The 16006-nt window shown below is 38.5% G+C and overlaps 1 protein-coding gene across 5 annotated transcripts in view; it reads left to right on the plus strand.

Annotated features, from left to right (window-relative positions):
- The window catches only part of LOC118920712 (ankyrin repeat domain-containing protein 26-like), a 118255-nt gene that overhangs the window by 34609 nt on the left and 67640 nt on the right, over positions 1–16006 (plus strand). For all 5 annotated transcript variants that reach the window (XM_057498044.1, XM_057498045.1, XM_057498046.1 and 2 more), the window contains 3 exons: positions 4015–4126; positions 4423–4484; positions 7051–7141. In XM_057498044.1, the coding sequence (XP_057354027.1) occupies positions 4015–4126; positions 4423–4484; positions 7051–7141 (265 nt within the window). The remainder of the gene's footprint in view (positions 1–4014; positions 4127–4422; positions 4485–7050; positions 7142–16006) is intronic.

Here is a 16006-nt window from a genome sequence, read left to right on the forward strand (position 1 = left end):
TTGTGTTTCTGTAGTGTCCATCCTGATTTTTCCTTTCTCATTTCTTACTCTCTTTATGTGTGTAGATTCTCTTTTTTTTTTAATAAGTCTGGCTAGATGTTTACCTATTTTGTTTATTTTCTCAAAGAACCAGCTCTTGGTTTCATTGATTTTGTCTGTTGTTTTATTCTTCTCAGTTTTATTTATTTATTTCTTCTCTGATCTTTATTATGTCCCACCTTCTGCTGACTTTGGGCCTCGTTTGTTCTTCTTTTTCCAGTTTCAATAATTGTGACTTTAGACTATCCATTTGGGATTGTTCTTCCTTCTTTAGATAGGCCTGGATTGCTATATACATTCATCTTAGAACTGCCTTTGCTGTGTCCTGCAGAAGTTGGGGCTTTGTCCTGTTGTTGTCATTTGTCTCCATGCATTGCTTGGTCTCTGTTTTAATTTGGTCATTGATCCATTGATTATTTAGGAGCATGTTGTTCCACCTCCATTTGTTTGTGAGCCTTTTTGTTTTCTTTGTACAATTTATTACTAGTTTTATACCTTTGTGATCTGATAAGTTGGTTGGTAGAATTTCAATCTTTTTAGATTTCTGAGGCTCTTTTTGTGGCATAGTATGTTGTCTATTCAGGAATATGTTCCATGTGCACTGGAGAAGAATGTGTATCCTGTTGCTTTTGGGTGTAGAGTTCTGTAGATGTCTGTTTCATCCATCTTTTCTAGTATGTTGTTCACTGTTTGTGTGTCCTTCCTTATCTTCTGTCTTGTTGATCTGTCCTTTGGAGTGAGTGGTGTGTTGAAGTCTCCGAGAATGAATTCATTGCATTCTATTTCGTCCCTTAATTCTGTCAGTATTTGTTTAACATATGTCGGTGCTCCAGTGTTGGGTGCATATATGTTTATAACAGTTATAACCTCTTGTTGGACTGCCCCCTTTATTACTATGTAATGTCCTTCTTTATCTCTTATTACTTTCTTTGTTTTGAAGTCTATGTTGTCTGATACAAGTACTTCAACTCCTGCTCTTTTCTCCCTATTGTTTGTATGAAATATCTTTTTCCATCCCTTGAGTTTTAGTCTGTGTATGTGTTCCAATTTGAGGTGAGTCTCTTTTAAGTAGCATAGAGATGGGTCTTGCTTTTTTATCCTTTATATTACTCTGTGACTTTTGGTTGGTGCATTCAGTCCATTTATATTTAGGGTGAGTATCAAAAGGTACGTACTTATTGCCATTGCAGGCTTTGTATTCATGGTTACCAAAGGTTCAAGGGTATCTTTACTATCTAACCATCTAACTTAACTCTCATTAAGCTATTATAAACACAGTGTAATGATTCTTCATTTCTCTCCCTTCTTTTTCTTCCTCCTCCATTCTACATATGTTAGGTGTTTTATTCTGTACTCATTTGTGTTTCCTTTGACTGCTTTTGTGGATAGTTTATTTTATTTTTTTCCTTTAATTAGTGTTTGGTTGGTCTGCTTTCTTTGGTGTGATTTTATTTTCCCTGGTGACATCTATTTATCCTTAGGAGTGCTTCCATCTAGAGCGGTCCCTTTAAAATATCCTGTAGATGTGATTTGTGGGAGGCAAATTCCCTCGACATTTGCTTTTCTGTGAGTTGTTTAATCCCCCCTTCAAATTTAAATAATAATCTTGCTGGATACAGTATTCTTGGTTTGAGGCCCTTCTGTTTCATTGCATGAAATATATCATGACATTCTCTTCTGGCCTGTAAGGTTTCTGTTGAGAAGTCTGATGATAGCCTGATGGATTTTCCTTTGTAAGTGATCTTTTTTGTCTCCCTGGCTGCCTTTAATACTCTGTCCTTGTCTTTGATCTTTGCCATTTTAATTATTATATGTCTTGGTGTTGTCCTCCTTGGGTCCCTTGTGTTGGGAGATCTGTGGGCTTCCATGGTCTGAGAGACTATTTCATTCCCCAGGTTGTACAACAATTATTTCTTCAAAGACACTTTCTATCCCTTTTTCTCTCTCTTCTTCTGGTCACTCTATAATGCAAATATTGTTCTGTTTGGATTGGTCACACAATTCTCTTAATACTCTTTCATTCCTAGAGATCCTTTTTTCTCTCTCTGACTCAGCTTCTCTGTATTTCTATTCTCTGATATCTATTCCATTAACAGTCTCTTCCACCTCATCCATTCTGCTCTTAAGTCCTTCTATAGATTGTTTCATTTCCTTTATCTCTCTCCAGAGTTCATCCCTTAGGTCTTGCATAGTTCTCTGTAGGTTCATCAGCATGGTTATGACTTTTATTTTGAATTCTTTTTCAGGAAGATTGGTTATATCTATCTCACCAGACCCTCTCTCTGGGGTTGTCTGAGTAATTTTGAACAGGACCAGATTCTTCTGCCTTTTCATGGCGATCGAAGTGGTTGCAGGCAGGTAGCACATGTGTCTACTGGGAGAACAAAGTCCCATCCTGCTTGCTGGTTACCTTACCCTTCACTGCTGCCTGTGTCAGTTACCCGCACACTGGGAGCAGTCTCTGGGATAATCTCCTGAGCTGCCTTGGGCGGTGCCCCACTCAGGCTAGCCTAGAGCACTGTGGGGCGTCATCAGTGCATTGGATGTGTTCTCCTGTGTGAACGGAGCCCCTTCATGCCTTCCAGACCTTGCTCTGGCTTCCACTGCCTGTGTCAGTTACCCACACACAGGGAGCAGTCTCTGGGATAATCTCCTGAGCTGCTGTGAGTGGGGCAGCTCTCAGGCTAGCCCAGAGCCCTGTGTGGGTTGACAGATGCATAGGGTGTGTTCTCCTGTGAGAACGGCACCCCTTCCTGCCCTCCTGCCCTTGCTCCAGCTCCCTCTGTGCTGGGCAGCTACGCACCAGCGGCAGCCTCTGGGTCTGTGCCGGGTTTTCCTTTGTAGGTGATATGGTGTATATATATATATTTATTCAGTCTGGATAGATACACTCTCCTCTATACTGGGAGGAGACTCTGGGTGGTTGCTGCAGGCGGGGCTGTTCTCTGGCTGCTCCACAGCTATGGCAGGTCAGTTGGTTTGTTTGCACCACCCGCCAGGGGGAACTAATGGTATGTTGCTTATCGCAGTGAGAAGCTGCAGGGCTGGGTAACTCCCCAGGGGCCTGGAGCTCCTTAAGTTCCTTATAATTCCCAGCCTGCTGGGCTGAGTGTGCCAGGACGATTTTGTCCTGTTAAGCGCTTGTTCCTTTAATACTTTTAAAAAGCGCCTGCTTTTCTTTTGTCCCAGGGGAGCTGGCTGTGGGGATTGGCCTGTAGTCTCTGTCTCAGATTTTACTTTTCCATTTCTCTAATATCCAGTACACCACACAGTTTGTGTCTGTGCTCCCAGTGTAGGTTACTGGGGATGGTTACTTATCAGTCCTGTGCTTCCACTCCCTCCCCATTCTGATTCTTTCCCTCCCGCTAGTGAGTTGGGGTGGGGGGAGTGAGTGCTCGGGTCCCACTGGGTCATGGCTTTGTATCTTACCCTCTTTGTGAGATGCTGAACTCTCACAGATGTAAATGTAGCCTGGCTGTTGTACTGTATCTTCTGGTCTCTCTTTTAGGTGTAGTTGTATTTGTTGTATTTTCAAAAATATGTAAGGTTTTGGGAGAAAATTTCTGCCTCTCTACTCATGCTGCCATCTTGAGCCCCTCCTCAAGTTTAGTCTTTTTTATCTGCTGACCATAATTCACTTTCTCAATCTTCACCCCCTCAGTTACAAGATATAGCCTTTTTCTTGATCAGCATCTCCTGAGCTTCCCAGATACAACTGACTGTTCTCTTTTTTGCTTGACTATCCTTTATTCACTTCAGTTGTAGAAGTAATGAATGATACTAGTTTTCATGTTATCTCTACCCCTACTGGAATATAGGCAGACCTTTTATTTGGATTCCCAGCTTCTCCCAGGATAATGCCCACAATTTGATAGGTACAGTGTATATTTGTGGTCTTACTGACTGACTGAGTGAACAAGTGAATGAATATGTTGTTTTCTGAAATTGGGTTTTTGTTTCGATTTGTTTTTATAGAAAGAACCAACAAAGCCATCAGTTGGAAAACAGGAAAATTGTAATGATGCTGTTGAATGTGTTCCACATAATTTGACTTCTTTTGATGGAGCACCCAAAAGTAATAGAAGTGGTAAGTGAGTTAAGATCTATAAATTTTTTTCTATGCTTAAATGCTAGTGTAAAAAAATCTAAAGTGTATAGATCCAAAAGTGACATCCATTTCTTTTAAGGATTTTTCTTTTACCATCTTTCTTCATGAGTATCCCAACCACTACTAGTTTTTTCTTCCTGAAAATGCTTCAACTCTGAAATTTTCTGCTGTTCTTTTTTTTTATTGAAATGCTCATGAATGGAAATCAACTTGTATATGTTTTTCAAACTCATAGTAATTGTTCTCATTAGTGTGTCTGCAACTGCCTTTTATAGATATGATGTCTGCATTAGGATTGGGAGGAGAGGAAGACAGAGAATCACCTTGGGATTCTGAGGTACTGTTTTCTTTTTTTCTTTTCCTTTTTTTTTAACTATAAGCCTTAAGTGATGTTTAACATAAAAGGAGATGCTTTGACTTTACTTCCTCACCATTTCATTATATATTTTAACCTATAATTAGTATATAATTATGTGCTGAATACTGCATAACACAATTCTGTTAATTTGTAAGATGGACTTATTGAAACCAGTGTAACATAGTGCAAAAAAGTAAAGCCTAAGTCATAAGTGATCAGTTCTGATGTCATGTGAAAAAATTAAATTATTATTCCAGGCTAACCTGCGGCCAAATGTATGATTCTATGGCATATATGAATGTGTAAAACTCCTAATGAGATTCAGTTTGGATTATAGTTTTTTACAACTTAGAACTGGAAAAAGTTAATGCCTGGGACTTAAAAGTATTGTAACATTTGGATTGTCTAGTAGCTTGGCAAGGATCTTTTAAGGAGAAGGAAAAGCATGGGAAGTGGTAATAAATGTATGGGATTATAATAACAAGTTTGATTTAGCAGTGTTTTAATGAGTAAAAACCATTCTGGATAGTTGAAAGAGCATGTATTGTATGCTTTATGGCAGCCGTACTCATTGTGTTGTAAGTATAAAGTAATGATGACCTCTTCCAAGGAAACAACTGTGGAAGGAGATAAGGGCCTGATCTTAGATAATAGGCCACTGCTGCATAATGGTACAGGCACCATATTTGATGTCAGAAGACATACTAGTATGCTGGTTTTGTCACTTACAAGCTATGGGATCTTGGAAAAACATGTTAAGTCTGTTTGAATGTCAGTTACTTCATCACAAAAATGGTACTAATAACTACCTTTCAGGTATGTGTAATGAACAAATGTGAAAAACATTTGTAAACTGTATAAATGGTGCAATAGAAATGTGTGATGAAATGATCCCAGTGGTGTTTAGTGACAATATTGAGGACACTCTTTTTAAACATAAAAGACAATAAAATGGCAGTAGTGTCAAGAAAAGAATGGGGGAATTGGAACAGCGTATGGATTTCTAATTTGGGGTTTGTTAAGTTTCAGTAGACCATTATTGGAGATAATCCATAGTTATACAATGATTTTGTACCAAGGCCATCACAATGAGATTATTTTAAATGTTTCAATTTTAAACAAATTTCTGTTACTGAATACCATCTATGTGCTGGGCAGTTAGACTTTGAATGTACAAGTTCAAGGGTTAGGCTACAGTGGTAGGAGCAGAAAAACATAAGTCACTCTAAGTGCTTCATGTAAAGAAAGTGGAAAATGTTAGGTTAGAGAATATTGGGGGAGTTTGTAGTTAGGGTAGGGATTGAAGTGGGAATGGAATTTAGGTAGTCCAAAAAGATCTCTCTGGGTGTGTCAAAAGCTGCCAGGTGAAGGGGTGAGAAGGAGCCAGTCATGTGAAAGTCTAGGAGGAGTCTGGATGGAGAACAAAGTATTGCATCTGTTCATCATTTCACTCTAGTAACTTGGAGTGACGAGGAAGCAGGAACTGGGGTAACCATCATCATAGTCATTTTTTTAATTATTGCTGTGCGTAGTAATGAAAATGTGCATAATAAGTGCCTGGCACATTTTAGATGGTTAATGAATAATGTTCTTATTCTTCCCTTATTAAAACCTTCTCTAGTTTTTGAAGAGTTGCATTAATTATATCTATAATTTTTTCTATTAAATGTAATTTAAAGAAAAGTCTTCGTCACTGCTTTGCCACTTTATTCAGCCATTTTTCCTATCAATAAATAATAGTTGTATTCTTCCAAACCCTTGTTTCCTGAAATGAAGCAGTTTCTACAATTACCTGTTTATATTCAACATGACTTGCTCCAAGGCTTCTTATGATGCCAAGTCTCTTATTTTAACACTAAAAAAATTTCTTTCTTTAGAAATAATTTTAAATTTATAGCAAGCATACTTATTAAAAAGTTTATTTAAATCAGTATTTAAGAAAACAGTAGTCTTATTTGGTGGGGAATGCAAAGTCGAGTTAGATGTTTTGTTAAGTCCTTTTTGACTTGTGCATGTAAGTCAGGCTTTTGTCTATGAAAATACTCTCTGGCCTTCCATGCTCAGTTTTACAGAATCAGTAGCTAAGTGAAGGTAAAAGATAGACTTGACCTAGAGAGAATAAATGAGGTTTCCTATTTAAATACTTTGGTTTTTAATAGATGCTTCTCCTATTTTTAAGTCTAATTGCTTTTAAAGTATGAAATACAGATATTCTCTTAGAAAGGGGTATCATTGATACATATTCTTATAAAGGTTTCACATGAAAAACATTGTGGTTTCAACATTCACCCATATTATCAAGTCCTCATCCCCTCATTGGAGTTACTGTTCATCAATGTAGTAAGATGCTATAGAGTCATTACTTGTGTTCTCGGCTGTACTGCCTTCCCCACGACTTAGCTATATTGTGATTGCTAATTATAGTGCCACTTAATCCCCTTCTCCCTCCCTCTCCACCCACCCTCCCCACCCGTGGTAACCGCTTGTCCCCTCTTGGAGGCTGTGACTCTGCTGTGCAACTCATTATTGATACTAATTTTAACAGAGTATCTCTGAGAGTCTTCCACAGAATGTTGATCATTTTTCTGGAGCTGCAGATCAAAGAGGAAAAAATATATTAAATAGTCAATTAGAAGGTAAGAACTGTATTTTATAAAAAAAGTCATTTGAAAGAATGTCAGTTTAAAACATGAATACTGATACATTCTAATATCCAAAGAAAATCACCTATTAAATGTGTAGTAATGAAAAAAGATATGAAAATGAGAAAGTTATTTATTTTATCAGGTGTCCGCTATGGATTGAGAGTTGTTAACACTAAAAGGCATTCAGTTATTGGTTTCATTTCATGATACTCTAAGACCTAAAAAAGTCTGGAAGTAAGGAAAAGGAAAAGAGGGAATGAAGAATGAGAAAGGCAGAGAGTAAAGGGAGCACAGGCAATAAAGTACAGAAAAAGAAGCAGGTGTATATGGGGGATGGTGGTAAAATAATGCAGGAACAGCACATTTGAAATACGGGAATCATATAAAGTGAGCTTCCAATACTAAAACCTGTCAGAGGAGGATAGTAAAATTTTCCCACTCTTAAACTGTTTTCCTCACTGTTGGGAAGGCATCAAGGATAGAGGCTCCTGATCATGCAGAGCTATGTTTACCTGCCATGGGTGAACATAAATTTTCAGCTGTAAGTGTGTGTACTTGTATGTCATATAAATGTTGCAACTTCATAGGAGAGCATCACATAGGACAAAATTAGAGAATTGGAAGGAAGAAGAGAGCTGGGTCAGTTACAGGGAGATCGAGGAAGCTATAAAGCTTTTCTGATGAAATTCCCATTAGATAGTTCATGACTTTTAATGCATTTCAGTTTTGGAGAAGTGATACTGATGAATCTGATGCTACATTTCAGAAGATTTAAGATAAGGTAAAGGAATGGGGAAGGAGACTCAGAATCGACCAGTTTCTTAAATTTTAATGAATCACTTGGGAGCTTGTTGAAAATGCACATTCTGAGTTGCTGGTCTGGGATTCTGCATTTTTCTTTAAATGTTAAGAGAAAATTTATTGTCCTACAATATCCATTTTAATAAACAATAGATAAGGGAACAAAAAAATCTTTTAAGGAAAGCAGAAAGAGGAAATTAATCCCTGACATATCATCTGTGGCCACTGGACCCAATTCTAGTCTTTGACTTTCTTTTTTGAGGAGATCTAACTAAGGATTTATGATTAATTCTTTCTTAGAGGTCTGGCCAAGAACAAAGAAAAAATATATTCATTAAAACAAACCAAAACTCTTATCTTGCTATAACTCTATGGAACTCTTACACATTTAAAACAGAATCTTCGTGATTTTGTGTCCCTTATCTTAGAACATTTTTATTCTTCATCTCAGGATTTATATTATTATAACTCATTGTGGAAGCTAGCCTTCAAGATAGTCCCCAGTAATTCCTGCCTCTGGGTATTCAGGCCTTGGGTCATCCCTCCAGTTGACTGTGTACTCCCATTCCTGTGACTCTTGTACTTGTTATTTTTATTTTTATTAAGGTATCATTGATATATAATCTTATGAAGGTATCACAAGAAAAACAATGTGGTTACTACATTCACCCTTATTATTAAGTTCCCCCCAAATCCCATTGCAGTCATTGTCCATCAGTGTAGTAAGATGCCACAGAGTCCCTACTTGTCTTCCCTGTGACCCCCCACACACCTTTTCCACCAATTATGATACCCCTCAATCCCCTTCACCGTTCCTTACCCCTCCCCTTTGGTAATCGCTAGTCCCTTTTTGGAGTCTGTGAGTCTGCTGCTATTTTCCTCCTTCATTTTGCTTCGTTGTTATATTCCACAAATGAGGGAATTCATTTGCTATTTGTCTTTCTCTGCCTATTTCACTGAGCATAATATCCTCCAGCTCTATCCATGTTGTTGCAAATGGTAGGATTTGTTTCTTTCTTATGGCTGAATAGTATTCCATTGTGTATATGTGTACCACATCTTCTTTATCCATTCATCTACTGATGGACACTTAGGTTGCTTCCATTTATTGGCTATTGTAAATAGTGCTGCAATAAACGCAGGGTGCACCCGTCTTTTTCAAACTGGGCTGCTGCATTCTTAGGGTAAATTCCTAGAAGTGGAATTCCTGGTCAAATGGTATTTCTATTTTAAGTTTTTTGAGGAACCTCCATACTGCTTTCCACAGTGGTTGAACTAATTTATATTCCCCCCAGCAGTGTAGGAAGGTCCCCCTTTCTCCACATCCTTGTCAACATTTGTTGTTGTTTGTCTTTTGGATGGTGGCCATTCTAACTGGTGTGAGGTGATATCTCAATGTGGTTTTAATTTGCATTTCTCGGATGATTACCGATCTTTTCATGTGCCTGTTGGCCATCTGAATTTCTTCTTTGGAGAAGTGTCTGTTAGCTCCTCTGCCCATTTTTTAATTGGATTATTTGCTTTTTGTTTGTTGAGTTTTGTGAGCTCTTTGTATATTTTGGATGTCAACCCCTTATCGGATATGTCATTTATGATATTCTCCCATACTCTAGGATTCCTTTTTGTTCTACTGATGGTGTCCTTTGCTGTTCAGAAGCTTTTTAGTTTGATATAGTCCCTCTTGTTCATTCTTGCTTTTGTTTCACTTGCCAGGGGAGATATGTTCATGAAGAAGTTGTTCATGTTTATTTTCAAGAGAGTTTGGCCTATGTTTTCTTCTAAGAGTTTTATTGTTTCATGACTTATATTCAGGTCTTTGATCCATTTTGAATTTACTTTTGTGTTTGGAGTTAGACAGTACTCTAGTTTATTCTCTTACATGTAGCTGTCCAGTTTTGCCAACACCAGCTGTTGAAGAGGCTGTCATTTCCCCATTGTATATCCATGGCTCCTTTATCATATATTAATTGACCATATCTGCTTGGGTTAATATCTGGACTCTCTATTCTGTTACACTGGTTTATGTGTCTGTTCTTGTGCGAGTACAAAATTGTCTTGATTACTGTGGCTTTGTAGTAGAGCTCGATGTTGGAAAACAAGATCCCCCCTGCTTTATTCTTCCTTCTCAGGATTGCCTTGGCTATTCAGGGTCTTTTGTGGTTCCACATGAATTTTTGAACTATTTGTTCCAGTTCATTGAAGAATGCTGTCAGTATTTTGATAAGAATTGCATTGAATCTGTAGATTGCTTTAGGCAGGAAGGTCATTTTGACAATATTATTTCTTCCTAGCCAAGAGTGTGGGATGAGTTTCCATTTGTGAGTGTCCTCTTTAATTTATCTTAAGAGTGACTTGTAGTTTTCAGGGTATAGGTCTTTCACTTCCTTGGTTTGGTTTATTTCTAGGTATTTTATTCTTTTTGATGCAATTGTGAATGGAATTATTTTCCTGATTTCTTTTTCTGCTAGTTCATCATCATCATACAGGAATGCAAGAGATTTCTGTGTATTAATTTTGTATGTTGCAACTTTGCTGAGCTCAGATACTAGTTCTAGTAGTTTTGGAGTGGAATCTTTAGGGGTTTTTATGTACAATATCATGTCATCTGCAAATAGTGACAATTTGACTTCTTCCTTACCAATCTGGATGCCTTTTATTTTTTTGTTTTGTCTGATTGCTGTGGCTAGGACCTACAGTACTATGTTGAATAAAAACAGGTAGAGTGGGCATCCCTGTCTTGTTCCCGATTTTAGAGGAAAAGTTTTCAGCTTTTCGCTGTTAAGTATAATGTTGGCTTTGGGTTTGTAATATATGGCCTTTATTATGTTGAGGTCCTAGCCCTCTATACCCATTTTGTTGAGAGTTTTTACCATGAATGGATGTTGAAATTTGTCAAATGCTTTTTTGGCTTCTATGGAGATGATCATGTGGTTTTTGTCCTTTTTTTTGTTGATGTGTTAAAAGATATTGGTGGATTTTTGAATGTTGTACCATCCTTGCATCCCTGAGATGAATCCCAGTTGATCATGTTGTATCATCCTCTTGATGTATTTTTGAATTTGGTTTGCTAATATTTTGTTGAGTTTTTTTTCATCTATGTTCATCATTGATATTGGTCTGTAATTGTCTTTTTTTGTGGTATCTTTGCCTGATTTTGGTATTAGAGTGATGCTGACTTCATAGAATGACTTTGGAAGTATTCCCTCCTCTTCTATTTTTTGGAAGACTTTAAGGAGAATGGGTATTATGTCTTCTCTAAATGTCTGATAAAATTCAGCAGTGAATCCATCTGGTATGGCAGTTTTGTTCTTGGGTAGGTTTTTGATTACTGTTTCGATTTAATTGCTGGTAATTGGTCTGTTTAGATTTTCTGTTTCTTCCTTGGTCAGTCTTGGAAGGTTGTATTTTTCCAGAAAGTTTTCCATTTCTTCTTGTTTATCCTGTTTGTTAACATATGGATTGTCATAGTATTCTCTAATAATTCTTTGCATTTCTCTGGTGTCCATTATGAATTTTCTTTTCTTATTTCTGATTCTCTTAATGTGTGTAGATTCTCTTTTTCTCATAATAAGTGTTACTATGGATTTATCTATTTTGTTTATTTTCTCAAAGAACCAGCTTTTTGTTTCATTAATTTTGTCTATTGTTTTATTCTTCTCAATTTTATTTATTACTTCTCCAATCTTTATTATGTCCCTCCTTCTGCTGACTTTGGGCCTCATTTGCTCTTCTTTTTCCAGTATCAATAATCGCAACTTTAGACTGTCATTTGGGATTATTTTTTCTTCTTTAAATAGGCCTGGACTGCTATATACTTTCCTCTTAGAACACCATCTCTGCATTGCACAGAACTTGGGGCATTCTGGTGGTGTTTTCATTTGTCTCCATATATTGCTAAATCTCTGTTTTAGTTTGGTCATTGATCCATTGAGTATTTAGGAGCACGTTGTTAAACCTCCATGTGTTTGTGAGCCTTTTTGTTTTCTCTGTACAATTTATTTCTAGTTTTATACTTTTGTGATCTGAGAAGTTGGTTGGTAGAATTTCAAACTTTTTGAATTCACTTAGGCTCTTTTTGTGGCCTAGTATGTTGTCTATTCTGGAAAATGTTGCATGTACACCGGAGAAGAATGTGTATCCTGCTGCTTTTGGGTGTAGAGTTCTGTAGATGTCTGTTAGGTCCTTCTGTTGTAGTATGTTGTTCAGTGCTTATGTGTCCTTACTTATTTTCTGTCTTGTTGATCTGTCCTTTGGAGTGAGTGGTGTGTTGAAGTCTCCTAAAATGAATTCACTGCATTCTATTTCCTCCTTTAATTCTGTTAGTATTTGTTTCACAAATGCTGGTGCTCCTGTGTTGGGTGCATATATATTTATAATGGTTATATCCTCTTGTTGGACTGCCCCCTTTATCATTATGTAATGTCCTTCTTTATCTCTTGTTACTTTCTTTGTTTTGAAGTATATTTTGTCTGATACAAGTAGTGCACCTCCTGCTTTTTTCTCCCTAATAGTTGCATGAAATATCTTTTTCCATCCCATCACTTTTAGTCTGTGTATGTCTTTGGGTTTAAAGTGAGCCTCTTGTAGGCAGTGTATAGATGGGTCTTGCTTTTTTATCCTTTCTATTACTCTGTGTCTTTTGCTTGGTGCATTTAGTCCATTTACATTTAGGATCAGTAGATATGTACTTATTGCCATTGCAGGCTTTGTATTCGTGGTTACTAAAGGTTTAAGGGTAGCTTCTTTAGTGTCTAACTGTCTACCTTAACTCGCTTATTATGCTATTATAAACACAGTGTGATGATTCTTTATTTCTCTCCCTTCTTTTTCTTCCTACCCCACTCTTTATATGTTAGATGTTTTATTCTGTACTCTTTGCATTTCCCTTGACTGATTTTGTGGATAGTTGATTTTATTTTTTGCCTTTATTTGGTATTTGGTTGGTCTACTTTCTTTGCTGTGTTATTATTTTCTCTGGTGACAGCTATTTAGCCTTAGGCATACTTGCATCTAGAGCAGTCCTTTTAAAATACATTGTAGAGTTGGTCTGGGAGGTAAATTCCCTAAACCTTGCTTATCTGGGAGTTGTTTAAACTCTCCTTATAATTTAAATGATAATCTTGCTAGATACAGTATACTTGGTTTGAGGCCCATCTGTTCATTTCATTAAATATATCATGCCATTCTCTTCTACCCTGTAAGGGTTTCTGCTGAGAAGTCTGATGATAGCCTGATGGGTTTTTCTTTGTAGGTGATCTTTTTTCTCTCTCTGGCTGCTTTTCATACTCTATCCTTGTCTTTGATCTTGGCGATTTTAATTATTATATGTCTTGGTGTTGTTCTCCTTGAATCTCTTGTGGTGGGAGGTCTGTGGACTTCCATGGTCTGAGAGGCTATTTCCTTCTCCAGATTGGGGAAGTTTTTAGCAATTATTTCTTCAAAGACACTTTCTATCCCTTTTTCTCTCTTCTTCTTCTTCTGGTATCCCTATAATGCAAATATGGTTCCATTTAGATTGGTCACACAGTTCTCTTAATATTCTTTCATTCCTAGAGATCCTTTTATCTTTCTCTGCCTCAGCTTCTCTGTATTCCTGTTCTCTGATTTCTATTCCATTAACAGTCTCTTCTACCTCATCTAGTCTGCTCTTAAATCCTTCCATTGTTTGTTTCATTTCTGTTATCACCCTCCTGAATTCATCCCTTAGCTTTTGAATATTTCTCTGTAGCTTCATTAGCATGCTTATGACTTAAATTTTATATTCTTTTCCAGAAAGATTGGTGATTTTGGTCTCACCAAGCCCTCTCTCTGGTGTTTGAGGGATTTTGGACTGAACTAGTTTTTTAACCTTCACATTTCAATGGGAGTGGTCACTGGTGTGCATGTCAGTTGGGAGAACAAAATCCCTTCTTGCCGGTTGCCTTGCCTGTCTCCACTGTCCCTGCCTGTTAACTGCATACAGGGAGCAACCTCTGGGTTATTCCCCTAATCTGCCGTGGGAAGGGCGGCCTTCGAGATGGCCTAGGGCAATGGCAGGGGTCACAGACCAGCAGCACATGTTCTGCCACAAGAGCAAAGCCCCTTTGTCCCTTCTGGTCTCTGTGCCCGTCTCCACTATCTGTGCCTGTCAACTGTGTGCAGGGAGCAGCGTCTGGGTTAATCTCCTGAGCTGTGGTGGCAGGGCAGACCTTGGGATGGCTTAGGGCCCTGGTGGGGGTCGCAGGTGAGTGGCGTGTGTTCTGCCACCATAACGGAGCCCCTTTTTGCTTCCCGGGCTCTGCGTCTGTCTTCATTGTCTGTGCTGGTCAACTGCACACAGGGAGCCACCTGTGGGTTAATCCCCTGAGCTGCTGTCGGTGGGGTGGCCCTCAGAATGGCCTAGGGTACTGGTGGTTGTTGCAGGTGAGTGGCATGTGTTCTGCCGTGAGAACAAAGCCCCTTTGTGCCTCTGTGACTCTGCGCCGGTCTCAGCTGTATGTGCCGGTCAACCACGTGCAAGGAGCAGCCTCTGTGTCTGGGCTGGTTAGCCATGCTCAGGGAGAAGCCTCTGTACTAAGCTTCATAGTTGCCGTAGACATGGCTGCTCCCTGGCTGTTCCGCATCAATGGCACATCAACCAGTTTGCTTGCAGTGCTGGCAGTGGGGAAGAAAGAGCAGGCTGCTTATTGCTGTCAGGGGTTTCAGACCTGTGTTGCCACCCAGGGGGTTAGGGCACCTGAAGTTCCTTAAAGTTCCCAGCCTGCTGGGCTGAGTGTGCCAGGATTATTTTGCCCACCTGTTAAACCCTTGTCCCTTTAAGTCTTTTAAAGCACCCACTTTTCTTTTGTCCAAGGGCAGCCAGCTGTGGGGACCTGTTCACAGCCTCAATCTCAGGTCTTGCTTTTCAGCTCTTCCAATATCCAGTGCACCATTCAGTGTGTGTCTGTGCTGCCAGGGCAGACCTTCAGGGCTGGTTATTTAGCAGTCCTGTGCTTCCATTCCTGCTCCACTCTGATTCCCTTCCTACCACCAGTGAGCTGGTGTAGGGGGAGTGCTTGCGTCCTGCCGGGTCACGGCTTTGTATCCTACCCTTTTTCATGAGATGTTGGGCTCTCGCAGATGTAGCCTGGCTCGTGTACTGTATCTTCTGGTCACTCTTTTAGGATTAGTTGTATTCTCTGTGTTTTCAAAATATATATGGTTTTGGGAGATTTCTGCCAACCTTCTCACACTGCCTTCTTGAGAAATCCCGATTCTGCATTTCTTACAAGCTCTCAGGTGATGCCAATGTCTCTGGTCCTTAGATCGTGTGCTCCATTGTAACTAGGGTGTAGACTTCCCCATAAGAGATTTGGAAGCCTTTGGATAGTTCAAGACATAACAGGATCAAGGAAAAGCATTATTTTGCTTTTATTTCTGAGCATGTTTATAGCCAGAGGAGAGCAAAGACACGAAGAAATAGAAATTATAGTTGTAAGATATTTTTGCTAAGTTAAGAGGAAAGAAGAACAAAAAGAATGTCAACAGGGAATAATTAAAATCATAGATGTAGAGGTAACTTTTGAAGAGGAAGGGGAGTGGTGAAAGGAATGAGGGAGGAAAGAAATGTGTTAGCTAGGCAATTTTGGAATTGATGAGGAACTTAAGAGTAATCACTTTACATGGCCTCAGGATTATTTGCACTGAAACTGAAGATTAGATCACTGCTGGTGCAGAGAATACTGGCAACAGGACAGAATACTCAGATCAGGGTCAACTATAGCCACTCATTCCTCCCCTTCAGAACTGTCGGCATCAGAGTTCGTTATTTAGATGACATTAATTTTGATACCAAACATCAGTTGTTTTTTTTAAAGATAATTTTTTGATAAGATAGCTGTTTCATAAAAATTCTTGAAGGGCTAGTATGGTATTCCAAACCAGACAATTTGGGAAACAAAAGAAATTACAAAGTTCATCACCTAAATGCTAAAATTGTGATTTTCAGCAAATACTAACTTGATTTTGAAATACAAAAGTTTTTTCATATCTAACAATTCTGTGGCAATTAAATTAATTTTTTCCATTCCAGTAACC

This window comes from Manis pentadactyla, chromosome 3, assembly GCF_030020395.1.
Source record: "Manis pentadactyla isolate mManPen7 chromosome 3, mManPen7.hap1, whole genome shotgun sequence".
Taxonomy (NCBI): domain Eukaryota; kingdom Metazoa; phylum Chordata; class Mammalia; order Pholidota; family Manidae; genus Manis; species Manis pentadactyla.